The sequence below is a fragment of the Lynx canadensis genome, chromosome C2, assembly GCF_007474595.2.
Source record: "Lynx canadensis isolate LIC74 chromosome C2, mLynCan4.pri.v2, whole genome shotgun sequence".
In the NCBI taxonomy this organism is placed as follows: Eukaryota; Metazoa; Chordata; class Mammalia; order Carnivora; family Felidae; genus Lynx; species Lynx canadensis.
In genome coordinates this window covers 76,923,624-76,939,496 of record NC_044311.2, presented here as the reverse complement: position 1 = coordinate 76,939,496, position 15,873 = coordinate 76,923,624, and the positions used below count along the sequence as shown (strand labels likewise).

At 37.8% G+C, this 15,873-nt stretch overlaps 1 protein-coding gene across 1 annotated transcript in view; it reads left to right on the top strand.

Moving 5' to 3' along the window:
- Positions 1–15,873, top strand: part of EHHADH (enoyl-CoA hydratase and 3-hydroxyacyl CoA dehydrogenase) — a 47,418-nt gene that overhangs the window by 20,453 nt on the left and 11,092 nt on the right. The window contains exon 5 of the mRNA XM_030329556.1: positions 4,906–5,010. Within this exon, the coding sequence (XP_030185416.1) occupies positions 4,906–5,010 (105 nt within the window). The remainder of the gene's footprint in view (positions 1–4,905; positions 5,011–15,873) is intronic.

The following is a 15,873-nucleotide window of genomic DNA, read 5'->3' as shown; positions in this document are numbered from 1 at the left end:
AGTTCGAGCCCCGTGTCGGGCTCTGGGCTGATGGCTCAGAGCCTGGAGCCTGTTTCCGATTCTGTGTCTCCCTCTCTCTCTGCCCCTCCCCCATTCATGTTCTGTCTCTCTCTGTCCCAAAAATAAATAAACGTTGAAAAAAAAAAATTTCATATATTGAAAAAAAAAGAGTGAAACATTCATATGAAACAGATCAAAGAAAATGACAATTTTAGAAAATATTCTAAATTAGAAAAGAACATCTATTATTTGTTAAATAAGAACACACTATCTGGAAGCAAAACATTTGCCCAAATAACTTCTTTTAGAAGCAATAAAAAGAAGATATGATCAAACAGACAACTCAGTCAGCAACATGGAGGATAAACAGAGGCACATTTATGGAATTCTGTGAAGTCAGAAGAATTTAACAAAAAGATACATAAAATGTAAAGGAAGGCGACAGATACGGAAGGTATATAATCAGAGTCTCTGCTATGAATAATAAGAGCTCTCAAAGCATGAAGCAAAGATGTGAGAAGCAGTAACCAAAAGAAAAAATAGAAGAAACTCTTCAGATATGAAATGGAATCAGAGATCATGTTTCAGCAGGCTCACCATTTTCCTGGAAAAACTGATGCAGAGATATCAATTCCCTGATGTACTTTGGTAAAGATTTTGAACTTGCAGGAAATGGATCCTGCAAGCTTCCAAAGGATAAAACAAAGCAAAAGATTACTTTCAAAATAACTAAAATCACTCAGCCACAAATAAATGCTAAATGTATGGAACATTCATATACGATCCTGGTACCCACGCTCCAACGCAGCAATAACATATATCAGATTAGATAATACACGACCCTAGTACATGAATGTGTCATACATTTGTCATATATTATCATCATTTTAAAGACTGTGGATTCTATTCTAGGATTCTATACAGCCTTTAAAATGATAATCTAAATCAGAAGTTCTAATAGTGTGGTCCAGGGACTCCTGGTATGCCTAAGATCCTTCAGGGGGGTTCATAAAGTCAGAGCTACTTTCATAACAATAGGACATTATTTGCCTTTCCACTCATTCTCTCACACATGTATACTAGAATTTTCCAGAGGTTGTTGTATGCCACATGATGTCAGAACAGATAGAATGAAGAAGCAGATAATGAGAATCCATCTGTCTTCTATTAAGCCAGATTTGAAAGAAATTTGTAAAAATGTAAACTAATGACACTCTCTGACTAAGCTTTTAAAATTTTGAAAATAGTTATTTTAATTAAAAATTTATTCATGTTAACATCAATGTTAACATTTATCGTTGTTATTTTAAAGTAATACAATAAACATTTTAAAGTTCTCAGTTTTAACTTAAAAAAAATTTTTTTAGTGTTTATTTTTGAGAGAGTGAAAGAGCATGAATAGGGGAGGGGCAGAGAGGGAGATACAGAATCCGAATCCAGGCTCCAGGCTCCAAGCTGTCAGCACAGAGCCCGTCGCAGGGCTCGAACTCACAAATCGTGAGATCATGACCTGAGCCGAAGTTGGACGCTTAACCAACAGAGCCGCCCAGGCACCCCAGTTTTCCTTTCTAATACAGTAAATACCGATAGAAATAATCTACATAGGGGCACCTGGGTGACTTTATGTTTAAATAAACATTTTTAAAAATTAAAAAAAAAAAGAAATAATCCACATAAAAGCTTTTTAGAGTCCTCCATTATTTTTTATTTATTTATTTATAGGTTTTTTTTTTTTAATGTTTATTTATTCTTGAGAGAGAGAGACACAGAGCATGAGCGGGGGAGGGGCAGAGAGAGGGGAGACACAGAATCCGAAGCAGGCTCCAGGCTCTGAGCTATCAGCACAGAGCCTGATGTGGTGCTCAAACTCACAAGCCGTGAGATCATGACCTGAGCCGAAGTCGGACACTCAACCAACTGAGCCACTCAGGTGCCCCTGGAGTCCTCCATTATTTTTAAGAGTGCAAAGGGATCCTAAGATTAAAAAGTTTGAGAATTGCTAATTGAGATATCTTTTCTTAGACACAGAAACCACAATACAAAACTGTGTATATGTGGTCCAAATTAGAAAATAATATGAGTCTATGTGTGTAAAAAAGGCTTATTTTTCTTTCAAATCATGGGGTGGTGTTCTAAATCTTATGAAAGGGTAGTTAGAAAACCTAAATATACTAAACTTCTTGTCTTTAATAAATTAAAGTAGAAATTGTTTTAATTTACAATGTTATGATAAGTACACTTTTAAGAATGTACAGTATGTTAAGTATCTAAATGTAAAATTCCTAAGATGATGCTTATCATCCAACAGACTACAGAAATTCAAAGCACAGAAGACAGTTCATTCTGCAAAAGATGAAATAGAAAGGAAGCAAAGCAGAAGAAAATATGGGGAGATTATAATAGTGTGAAATGAGTCTGTAAAGCCTAAGGTTTACAAAAATTGAAGCATGTGGGGGAATATTGAGGAATTTTGTGTCTCTGTTTTTGTCATTAAGTCTGGAAGGCAAGTGTATCTTGGGGGAAATCAGGAAGAAATCTGGCTGCTTTGACAAAAAGAAATGAAGTGAACTAGGATTGCCTTTTCCAAAGCACTGCTGCTTATAGAAATATCACTATTTTTAACTTGATGAAGAGAAGAAGTAAAAACTAAGAATATGATGGATTTTGATTTGCATAGAAAAGGTCACAGTGAGTTAGAAGAAAACTAACAGAATCATACACCTATCTTTTTACGTTGTCTGTACAATTTTAGGGGGACTTTAAAATGACATCTGGAAAGGATTCTATGTAGGCAAAAATGTTCTAAAGGTTGGAAAAGAAGCCATGAAAAACATTGGAAAAAATTGAGATTACCCACTTTGAAGAAGAGAAGTCTGAACTTTGGTTACCCTGGGTCTCCTTATAGTAGCTCTAGTCAGGGGTCTTATTAAAGTCCATTGGACAGTGGTTGTTGTCTACACTGAAGTAGAAAGAGAAAAAGCAAGTTTAAATCTGAGCCTGAAGATTTGAGTTGTATATACAGAGCTGCATCTTTAGGCCCTTGAGACAATAAAAGTACCTAGAATCTCACTGACACTCTAAGAACAGCAGTGATACACCTGCACTTTTGTGAAATCCAGGCCAGAAGAGACCATCACAGCTGAAGGAATTTTCAGTACATCTTTTGGGTAGCTCACATTTCCTACTCAGTTTCCCCAAAGACCCTTTTAGTACTCAGGTTTCCATTTTCCATTTTGTCTGCAGGCTGCAGGTTGGGCACTCACCCCTCACCCAAGTGATCTTCTACACAGGAGATGTGACCCCCGCAGCCACTCATCCACTCTTCACCGCCTGTCTCACCCCAGGAGGAAATCTGGGAGCCTGTTTTCAAAGGCACTTCCAGAAAACTAACCAAATAATGTTGTTGCAGAGTGACTCCTGCCAAAAATCATTGAACTGTCTCTCTAATCAAGAAAACCCATTTCTAACTCTCTGAAGCGCTACTAAGAACCAGGAATGGAGGGTTTGTCTCAAAGATGGCATCCACTAACACTGTAAGAGCAGCAAGGACTGTGGAATTATCGCCACCAAGACTGATCTGATGATCACTTTCACAAGGCAAGATGTTACTGGCAAGAAAGCAAGCAAGCCAGGTGTTATTGTTGCCTTTCTTCTTGACCCTGTGATAAGGGATGCTTATATCCCTTAACCCTCTACTTCAGAATATTCAGATTAATTTACATATTTACATCTGGTGAAGAACTCAGGAGTGATGCTCATCAAACTTTTTTTTTAAAATTTTTTTAATGTTTATTTCTTTTTGAGAGACAGAGACAGAGCATGAGTGGGGGAGGGGCAGAGAGAGAGGGAGACAGAATCTGAAGCAGGCTCCAGGCTCTGAGTTGTCAGCACAAAGCCCAACATGGGGCTCAAACCCACGAACTGGGGGATCATGACCTGAGCTGAAGTCAGACGTTCAACTGACTGAGCCACCTAGGCGCCCCTCATCAAATTTCTTAACACCCTAAAGCTGCCATTCTATACTTGGAGGCTGCCAGTGCCACCACAAGACGCTAGATGTCGCTAGTTGCCGCTTAGTGTCATTACCCCAGGCTAAAAACCCTCTATGGAGCACTCCTTTCGCCAAACTTGGGGTCATGGGCCACACCCTAACTGCGTGGACCTGAAGGAACAATTGTCTGATCACTTCTGCTTCCCTTTTAGCTTCTGCAATAAGAGGCAGGGTCCAAAGCTCACACAATAGCAATTCCACAAACTTAGGGTGGGGTTGAGATGCTGGGTCGGCAAAAAATGACAGAAGTCCACCCATTTGTCCTGTGTAATTTTGATTATAACTTACATAATGTCAACTTAATCATTAATTTCCCCCTGTTTCCCAGCTATATTTCTGTTTTAGGACTGTGTTTATTTGTTTTTTTTTGTTTTTTGTTTTTTGCAATCAGTGTTGGTATGTATGTTGGTGTAAGATAGATACTGCTACTGCTCTGCTGTTACTACCTCTATTATTATTAGCAAAAACCCAATCATCACTTATATAGAGACTTAAAGTTAACAAAGTGCTTCTATAGAGATTTACAGAATATAAAGAAAATGTATTCTTCTCAGTTGATACTCAGAATTACCAAGGTAAGCATAATTTTTCCCATTTACCTAGGAGGAAGGTGTGGTCTCTCTACAATTCTTCATCATCACACAAAGAGTAGAAGGTAGAGCTGAAGCTTGAACTAAGTTTTCTGGTTACCTCTGCAGTGACCTGTCTACTACTTTCTACTGTGCTGCTTACTTATTTCATTTAGGAATATATGTTTGTATCCAGGAAAGATAACCTTCCTTACCAGAGAAAGTAATGCTTTTGCTTTAATCTCACACAGTTCTCTGGGTTTGTTTTATTTTGTTTTGTTCTAGGAAGACACATTTTGGCAGACGAAGCACTCAAGCTGGGCATTCTAGATGAAATGGTGAACTCAGACCCGGTTGAAGAAGCAATCAAATTCGCCCAGAGAATTTCTGGTAAGAAGATAATAATGAAAATAGCGCAAGTTTGGGAGCAAGCTAAACTTTCGTTTTTTATAAGGAATTTCTTAAATATCTTATGGTACATCCATGCGATAGAATATGATACAACTTTAAAATGAATGACAAACTACGTATTGATTTGGTGTGAATGCTATGATTTAACCTACTCTTAAGTGAAAAGCGTTACTGTGAACAGTGGTTCACCATTTGTGCAAAAAGGAAAGGAGGATGGGACTGAATGTCTATATGGAGAGAATGTATATATGTAACTGTTCTTCTACATATAAGATATTTATGTAAAGATTCACAAGAAATGGTTCATGGTTGCCTCTGGGAATGGGGCTGGTCAGCCAGGGAAGCCATTGGAAGAAGACTTTTCATTGTTTACCGTTTAGTACCTTTTGATTTTGTTTTGAAATAATGAATTTTCTGTAAGAAATAATTAAAATGAAAACAAGCAAACATTTCAGCAACTAGAAACAAGCCTCTCTAATTTACCGCAATAAAACCATAGTTTTGTCTCAGTGAGCTTGTATTTTCTTTCTGTCACTGGTTTCTCATCTTGTGGGTTCATGGCATCCCTTTAAAAGTTCTCTGGAGTGGCACTATTCCTTTTCAATTTATGGAGAGCAGCAGCAAGATGGAGAGGGTTAAAGAGTGCCAGAAAAAATAATTGGGAGCAGTGTTGGGTCACAGATAGAGCAGCATGTTCATCTTTCTGCTTGGTGGTAGGCAATGGCTCAGTGTCACTCAAAGGCATTCCTTTGAAAAAGTCATTCTTTTGTTGACCCCAGCAGGGACCAAACACTTCCCTGAAATAATCTTTCTTTTTGTGGCTCTAGCCAGTTGCTGTTTCAATGCAATAGGAAAAGCTTGAACTGGAGAGTCCAGGACCGTGGAGAGAAAATCCTGGTGACTCATAAAGAGAATCAGCAAGTCTTTGCCCAAAAGGGAATGAGTTTCCTGGTGTCTTTCTCTGCCCTCCAAACAGTCTTCACCAACTTTTCATCACTGATTTCATTGTGCCTCCTGGCAGAGCTTATAGTTTCATTAGAAGTCACCGGGCTGACAACAAAGGCTATTTGCATTTGGAAATCCATTCGTGATTTTTTGGCTTGAGGCTTATGATAGACCCATGTCTAACAGTTACACCTGTGGCTTTAGGTTGTAAAGAACTAGGTTTCCACAGGAAGTTCTTGTCCTTAACTGAATTCCCTAGATTGAGATTTGAGAGTTAAGTAACTAAAAGAGATAGATGAGGATCATGGTCTTTTTACAGTAAACTGTAAAATGCTCCGTTTTAATTTTTGTAATTTATTTAACTTTTAAAATAAATTTTAAATTAGAAAACTAAGCATTAAATTACTGTTTATAAAATTAATAAAATGGTCTTTTCAATCTCAGTAACATTGCACAGTTTTTCCACTTGGTGGCATCCAAATATTGAGAAGGAACCGTGCTTTATTTTATTTTATTTTTCTTTATTCTTTCTTTTTTTAGGAATCATCTGCTTTAAAATTTAGCAATTCACCTGTTAACAGTAGGGAAATGGTTTGGGGCTTTGGGAAATTATGTATAACTATTTTAAATTATAATTATGAAAACTATACTGAAATATGTAACATTGTGGATAAAAATGTCCAAAATATAAATTTACATATATTCTATAATTATAGCTACATAGAGTATGAATATAGCCCCAAAAGTAAAGGAAATATGCAAAAATTACAATAATTTAATTTCTCTCAAAAAATTTCGTAAGTAATCTTTGCTTCTGTGTTTATTTTTTCCAGCTTCATTGAGGTATACTTTACACACATTAAAATCTACCCATTTCAAGTATAGAGTTTGAAGAATTTTTGTAATTGTTTGTAGCTGTGTAACTACTATCACAATCAGTATATAGTTCTACTACCCTAAAAAAAAGTATTTTTATGCCTCTTTTCAGTAGATTCTCTTCCCTGCCCCTTGGCCACAGATAATCAATGACCTACTTTCTGTTACTATAGTTTTTGTTTTTTAGAATTTCATATAAAGTTGGAATCAAAATATAGTATGTAGTCTGTCATGTCTGACTCCTTTCACGTAACATAATGTCTTTGGTATTCATCCATGTTGTTTCATGTAATAATATTTTATTTTTTTTAATTACCTGATAGCATTCATTCCATAGTATGGATGTCCCGCACATTGCTTATCCCATTTATTAGTTGATGGACATTTAGGTTGTTTTCACTTTGGACCTACACAAGTCTTTGTAGACATATTTACCTTTCTCTTGGGTAAATACCTAAGAATAATGCTGCTGAGTTGTATAGTAAGTATATATTTGGTTCTTAAATGCTTTTTAAACTTGATGGGTAATGAAAAATTCACTAGTGAACTGGAAGATACTAATTTTTGCCAAGCAAATTGGAAAAGAAAAATAATATGGTGAGATTGAGCTTAGACAAGCTCTTATTATACTGCTTGTAATACATCTCACCTAAAGGCAATTTGGCAGTTAGGTACTGAGACTTGCTCACATCTTTTGACTTAGTATTTCTATTCTTAGGAAGTTATCATAAAGAAATAATCACAGAAGTATACGAAGATTTGTGTACAGTGATACCCACTGAAGTTTATCATCGTAAAATACTGGAAACAACTCAAAAACCTAATTTAATTTTAGGGGATTAGTTACATAAAAGATGATAGATCTCAATGAAGCAAACTAATCAGCCATTAAAACTTCCATTTTTTAAGGAATTTGAAGAACTTGGGGAAATGCTTACATGTAATGCTAAGTAGAAAACAGCTAGGTAGGAAATTGCACAAATGTGTGTGTTTATGTCTTCATGTGCATATTTGCATGAGGAAATAAACCAAGAAATTTTTATCACTGGTTGTGATAGGTAATGAATTTTTATTGCTGGGTAGTAGGTAACGAAGACTTCTGATTTTTTTTTTAAAGGCTTATCTTTTCCTAATACCGGAGTCATTAAATTTACCCAGAGGAAAAATGGATGCCTGGCCAGTGTGGAGGAGATGCAGGAAGAGGTGCATTTCTCTGTAGAGAAATGAGCTCAGGACAGGAAGTCAGGAGACCTGGATGATATAGTCTCAATCTTCTATCGATCTTAGTAAATTAGCTTTTTGGGCTTTATCAATAAAAGGAAAAGATTCAATAAAATTAGCTGGTTTCAGATCCTGTTCTGAGACCTCCCAGGATCCAATGGTTGAGCTCCAGTTTTTGGTTCTTGCTACAACCTGGGCAGCTCCACTGTGTGTCTTTTGGGGATTAAGGCTTAGAATCCCATGGAAAACTCTGGGAATTTTACTATTTGTTGCTGTTGTTTTTAGAATGAGTTCCACTGTTTGGAAGCCTATGATTCCTTGCTGCTGCTGTAATAGGTAAATGCCAGAGATACAAGGTAGAGAAATAGTGCAAATCAACAAAGGACTACTTGAAAGAATTGTATGTACATTTGCCATTCATTATCTTACAAAATGCATAGCTTAGAGAGGCTTATTTATTTTGCCTTTCACTTTCATTTAAGGTCTTGTGTTTTTCCTTTCTTTTTGTTCCAGGCTTTCCCCTCCTCCTCCTCCTCCTCCTCCTCCTCCTCCTCCTCCTCCTCCTCCTCCTCCTCTTCTTTTTCTTCTTTTGGGTCTTTGTTTGCTTTTAAATATAGCTATTAGTATGTTGTTATTTGCCAGAACAAAAATGGTGGATTGACTTGAAAGAGAGGCTCCACAAAAATCTTTTATAAACATATATTTATATTTTATAATAGGTATTTGTGAGTATGAGAAAAACCACTGAAGTGTAAACTTTAAAATGGTGACTTTTATGGTATGTGATTTATACCTCAATTTTTAAAATACATGTGAAATGATTGAGTTCTCCTTTCCCATTTGTAAAACTATTTCACTAATACAGCTTATTCCCACTCCATCCTGGCAACTCACACCCCACGCTCCCACCCTCACCCCACCCCCACTTCCCCTGGTGAAACGTTGATTTAAAAATAATAACATGGAAACCATTAAGGAATTTCTTTAGTTTCAATTTCCAATGGTCAACGTTACAATCAGCAGTTTGGAACCAGTTATGGGTGGGAGGGGAATATAGGAGGTTAGCATATATCTAAAAATATGATTTGGGAAGTAGCTGCAAATTTCTCTGCAAACTTAACATGCATCCTGGAGAGTTGACTGTGAAAGTTAATTAGCTTCAGGCATCTTAATGCTCTTGTTATATGAAGCTTCTCAGACTACTGCAGTGCAGTGCAATGGATTTAGCAGAGCAATTCCAAATTACTTGGCCAAACCAGATTGCTTTGCTAAACTGGGGAAGAGAGGGTCCTGTAAAATGCTATTTATTTGCACTTGCATTTGGCCAACAGCCTGCTTATTTCCAGACTGAGTAAGAATTCCCTGTTCCCATGTGCATGCTTCTGGTGTGAAGCTGAAAGTGTGTGCTGTTATTCAAAGATGAGCACAGGGGACATCCAGCTGGGGGCCTCAACCCAGGAACCTAATGCTGTTTTTGTCCCTGTAATGAATCCTGGTTCTGTTACTGTTACTGCACTGTGTTAGCCATTTTTAGCGATTCTAATTCTGCCTAAAGACTTTGGTCTGTTTATTCATTTCCATTTTGTGACTTTAAACAAATCTTACCTGGTTTCATCGCCTTTTTCTCCATTTTATCTTCTGCTTTTTGTAATTTTTTTTGTTCTCTGTGAACATTTATATACACATGTCTCACAAGAGCAGGGTGACCCTGTCTCACATAGACGGCTGAAGCACATGTCTAAATGGAGCTTCCTTTTTCTGTGATACCCAAGTTCTGAGGGTGACCTCCTGTAAGACTGGAAAAGTGCAGTGGTTCTGTCTGTCCTTTGCAGAGCTTCTGTGACAAACACAGCTTACTGTTTGTCAGAATTGGAGGAGTCAGTCCTTTATGTCTTAGGTAACCATTTCTGTAAATTGCATGTTGTGTCCCTCTTTAAACTAGGCGGAGAATATCTTTCTGTCAGTTTCCCGGAAAGAAAAGAGGGAAAATAATCACTTCTTTATTTTTCCTTTAAGAGGGTGATTTGCTTTTTTTTTTTTTTTTTTAATCACAACTTGAATATTCTTCTGCCTTAGAATACCTCAAAGAATTAAGGGAAAAAATGTGAATGGGTCAAGGAAATAATTCAATTATAAGCATATTTGAATCACTAATTAGTTCCTCCCCTCCCATTTTCCTGGGCAGCAAATGCTGGTGCTGTCCTGCCCATACTTGCCTCTCTTACTATGTAGGCACAGCTGAGTGAGTTTAAAACGACCAGGATTTTCAAACAACCAGGTGTACAGAAACACACACTGAAAACACCACACCTGTAGACCCAAAGGGGAAATTCTGAAGATATTTTGTTCTAATAGAACAAATTTGTAAGATAATAGCATCCTTTATAGTTACAGCAAGAAAGAGAGAGGAAATTGAGCAGGGAAAAAGTATCCATATTTGCGCCCTGATCCAAAACTCTCCAGTGGATGTGCTCAGCTTGGCCCTAGACTGGTCTGGATGAGTGCCATGGTAGTTCCCAGAATGCCCATCTGCAGTCTGAGAGATTCTGAGTATTCCCAGGATAACAGCATTATGCTGATCAGCAATAATTACTGCAGTAATTACTGCACACCACTAAGCAGGCTTTTCTTTTTTCTTCTCTCTCCCTCTTTTTTCTTTCTTTCCTTTTCAGTTTCTGGCCCGGGGCAAAGTTTGCCAGGAGCTGCAGCCATCTTGGATACGCAGTGGCTGACCTAATGCTCTACTGGACTTTCCAGAGGCTACACCTCAAAATCAAGTGTTGAATTTTTAAAAATATTCATGGGGCGCCTGGGTGGCGTAGTCGGTTAAGCGTCCGACTTCAGCCAGGTCACGTTCTCGCGGTCAGTGAGTTCGAGCCCCGCGCCAGGCTCTGGGCTGATGGCTCAGAGCCTGGAGCCTGTTTCCGATTCTGTGTCTCCCTCTCTCTCTGCCCCTCCCCCGTTCATGCTCTGTCTCTCTCTGTCCCAAAAGTAAATAAACGTTGAAAAAAATAAAAAATAAAAAAAAATTCATGTGTAGGCCCCACCCTTATTCTTTTTTTTTTTCAAAAAATGTTTAATGTTTATTTATTTTTTAAGAGAGAGATAGAATGTGAGCAGGGGAGGGACAGAGAGGGAGGGAGACACAGAATCCAAAGCAGGCTCCAAGTACTGAGCTGTCGGCACAGAGCCTGACGCGGGGCTCGAACTCATGAACTGTGAGATCAGTGACCTGAGCTGAAGTCGGATGCTTAACTGACTGAGCCACCCAGGCACCCCCCCCCCCTTAAATATTCTTAACTGAGCCTGCAGTGGGGCATGGACATCTGAACTTCTTAAATTTCTTGGATAACTCTGATGAGTACTATGGTGTTGGAGTCAGTCCTAATGAGACGGGAACACTGGTAGGGTCACAAGGACAGAGATCCAGCGCTCAGACTATGTAGGTACAGCTAAGTGAATTTAAAATTACCAAGATTTTAAAACTACCAAGTGTATAAGAAACACACTCTGAAAATATCGTACCTGTCCCTGGCACAGACTGCCCCAGCTGCCCGTTTGTGCTATAACACTGACAGCTCAGCCCCCTTTCCTTCTCCACTTGTCCTCCACATATTTGGCCCTTCTCCCTCCTCTCCCCACTGACCGTTCCTGTCTTCCTTTTGGGCCATCGGGAATTAAATCAACCGTAGGCCCTGGAAAGGTCTCCATCCTTCTCTGCTAAGCTTGCCTTCCTATAAGTTGAGGATCAGGCTAATACATTGCATAATTGAGCAAATAATTGGAAACCTGTTGGGTAGAGTTCATGTCCTTCCAACAATAGCAGGGCAAACAGGGACCATATGCTATCCACTGTCTTCCCCTCCTTTCCTGAATCCTGTTATTAACATCATATGGGAAAGCATTAATTTAAAAATCCATTATTTTCAATTCTACTTAGTAATCATGCATTAAAGAAGTATTGTTGCCTCCTAGGTTAAAAAAATTTTTTTGAGGTTATACAATGCCTCACAGATAAACTTACATGCGTACATGGTTAAATCCAAACCTTACTCACTCTCCCCTGCACACATAATAACACACCAATGCCAGACAGGTTCACGTTCATATACCTTTTTATGGTGAAACTGCTTTATAAGGCCTGGTAGGTTTTCTGTCTAATTAACTGAAGTGTACCTTCTTGATATAATGGTGTATCCTTGAAGAGTTGGTAGCACTTTTTAAAAAAAAGTCTCTGGTATAGTGGTTTAGACAACAGTTTTCATAATATGTTACACATTTATTCTTTTTATTTCAAGATCTGATAATGTGTTTCTTATAATGCAGTTGACAAGAGAGTTTATTATATTGCAGGTGACAAGAGAATTTGGTTATTTCTGTGATATACATGTTAAAATTATGACTGATAACATTATAACAGGACATAACAGGTTTTTAGGAATTTTATGTAAGTATATTCTAATATATAACATGTAATGTTTTCATACATATTTATTCTTTTATGCAAACTTTAGAATCATTCTGTTGAGTTTTTTTTAATTTTTTTTTTAGCATTTATTCATTTTTGAGAGGCAGAGAGAGACAGAGTGTGAGTGGGGGAGGGGCAGAGACAGGGGGAGACACGGAATCCAAAGCAGGCTCCAGGCACTGAGCTGTGAGCACAGAGCCTGACTCGGGGCTCAAACTCACAGAGAGATCATGACCTGAGTTGAAGTCGGATGCTTAACCAACTGAGCCACTCAGGCGCCCCAAATTGTTTTTATTTTTATTAATATTATTATTTCAAGTAGGCACCATGACCCCCGTGGGGCTCAGACTTACGATCCTGAGAGCAAGAGTTACATGCTCTACTGGCTAGCTAGCCAGGTGCCCCTGTTGAGTTATTATTTTTTTTAATACAGAACCACAAGGGTTCTAATGAGAAATTCATATATAATATATATGGAAAATATTTATATTTTCATGCTATTAAATGTTTATATCCAGAAACATGAGTCTGTCTTTATTAAGGTCTTATTATGTTCTTCAATAAAATGGTATAGTTACATTCTTAAAGGTCTTGTATATTTCTTGATAAATTCATTTCTAGGCATTTTTAAAAACAGCTTTAGTGATGCATAATTTACTTTATAAAGTTGCACAACCATCGCCATGTATCAGTTTTAGGACTTGTCATTACCCCCAAAGTTTCCCTCAAGTCTTTTTTGCAGCTTACCCCCCTCCTACCCCTGGCCTTAGGCAACCACTGATCTTTCTGTCTCTATAGATTTGCCTTTTTGGACATTTACTGTGAATGGCATCATATGATATGTAATTTTTTGTATCTGGCTTCCTTCAGTTTGCATAATGTTGTGAGGCTCATTTGAATTGTAGCATGTATCAGTAGTTTGCTGATAGTATTTTGATTGCTGAATAGTATTCTAATGTATAGCTATACCACATCATTTTTTTTATCCATTCATCAGTTGATGAGCTATTACGAATAATACTATTATGGATATTTATATACAAGTTTTATGTGGAAATATGTTTTCATTTTTCTTAGGTAGATTCCTAGGAGTGAAGTTGCTCAGTTGAACAATAAGCTTATCTTTTTAAAAAATTACGAGACTTTTTAAAGTAGGTATACTGTTTGAGATTTTCACAAGTAATGTCTGAGGATTTCAGTTACTCCACATCATCACCGACATTTGGTAGTAATGTCTTTTTGATAGTAGTCATTCTAGTGGGTCTATATTAGTTCTCTCTAGCTACATAACACATTACCCCCAAATGTAACTGCTTAAAATCAAACATTTATTATTTGGCAGTTTCTGTGGGTCAGGAATGTAGATGTGGTTAGCTTGGTCCTCTGGTTTAGGGTTTCACAAAAGATTGCATTCAAGGTATTGCCGCTGGCTCTTTTCACCTCAAGGCTTGAATGGGGGAGAATCTGCTTCCAAATTCATTCAAGTAGTTGTTAGTAAGATTCAGTCCCATAGGGTGTGTTGGCCCTGTTCCTTGTTGGCTGTTGGCTGAAGGTCTTCTTCAGTTCTTTGCCACATGAGCTTCCCCAAAGGGCAGTTCACATATGGCAGCTAGCTTCCATTAGAATGAACAGGTGAGAGAGCAAGAGAGGGTGAATGAGACTGAAGCCAGTCTTTTTGTAACTTAATCTCAAAAATGACATTACTTAGAGACTACCTACCACATTCACTATGGTTTGTTTGTTTTTTATCACTGTGGTTTGAATTTGCATTTCCTTAATGACTGATGATACTGAATACCTCTTCACATATGTATTAGCCATTCATATATCATCTTTGGTGAAATATCCCTCAAAATTTTGCCCATTTAGAAAATTGAGTTGTTTGCCTTCTTACTATTGAGAGACAAGAATTCTTTAAATACTCTGGATACAAATACTTCATTAGATATTTGATTTGTAAATCATACTAGTCTTCTGTTGATAACAATTACTGCAAGTTTCGCAGTTTAAACAACACCAATTTTTATTATCTTACAGATCTATAGGTCAGAAGTGTGGTGGGAGGTTTTCACTGGCCTAAAATCCAGTGTCTGCAGCTGTACTCCTTTCTGGAAGCTTTAGGGGAAAATCTGTTTCCTGCTCAGTCAGGTTGTTGGCACAATTCAGTGTCTTGTGTTATAGGACCAACATCTCTAAGTTCTTGCTGGTTGTAAGTTGAAATGAATGGCTTAGAGGCCACTGAGTTCCCTGATTCTTGGCCTCTTACCTCCACCTTCAAAGCCACTTCATCACCAACAGGTCAAATCTTCCCCATGCTGTGTCTCTCTTACCTTTCCTCCTCACCAGTGTCTCTCTCCACATAGCTGGGAAAGGGTCTCCTCTTTTAAGGACTCATGTGATTAGGTTGGGAACATCTAGACAATAAAGGATAATCTCCACATCTCAATTTCTTTAACATTCATCATATCTGTAGAGTCCCTTTGCCATGTAAGGTTACATACTCATAGGTTCTAGGGATTAGGAAGTAGACATGGGGAGGGGGGCATTACTCTGCCTGCCATACAAATATTTTCTCCCAGTCTATGGCTTATCATTTCTTTTTCTTTTTCTTTTTTAATGTTTATTTATTTTTGAGACAGAGAGAGACAGAGCATAAGCGGAGGAGGGGTAGAGAGAAAGGGAGACCCAGAATCCGAAGCAGGCTCCAGGCTCTGAGCTGTCGGCACAGAGCCCGATGCAGGACTCAAACTCACAAGCTGTGAGATCATGACCTGAGCCCAAGTCGGATGCTCAACCGACCGAGCCACCCAAGCGCCCCAATCATTTCTTTTTCTTTATGGTGTTCTTTGAAGTGCAATGTCTTTAATTTTGATGAAGTTCAGTTTATTGATTTTTTTCTTTCATGGATTATGCTAAGAATACTTTGCCTAACCCGAGGTCCTGAAGCTTTTCTGTTTTCTTCTAGGAATTTTTATAGTTTTACTCTTCAATGTAGATTTATGATCCACTGTGAGTTAATTTTTGTATATGGTTCTAGGTAAGAATCCATTTATTTTTTATTTTTTATTTTTTTTGCATGTAGCTATCCAGTTATTTCAGCACCATTTATCGAAAAAACTCTCCTTACTTCACTTGAATTGTTTTGGCACCTGTGTTGAAAATCAGTTGGCTCTCATTGTCAGGATTAAATTTTGAACACTCAGTTCTCTTCCACTGATTTGTGTGTCTCTCCTTGCACCAATATAGCACTGCCTTCTTTTCTAGGTGTTTTTAAATTTTTGTTACTGTTAGGAACAGAGTTAAGATTATTTTGGATTTAAAATATTCTTAAC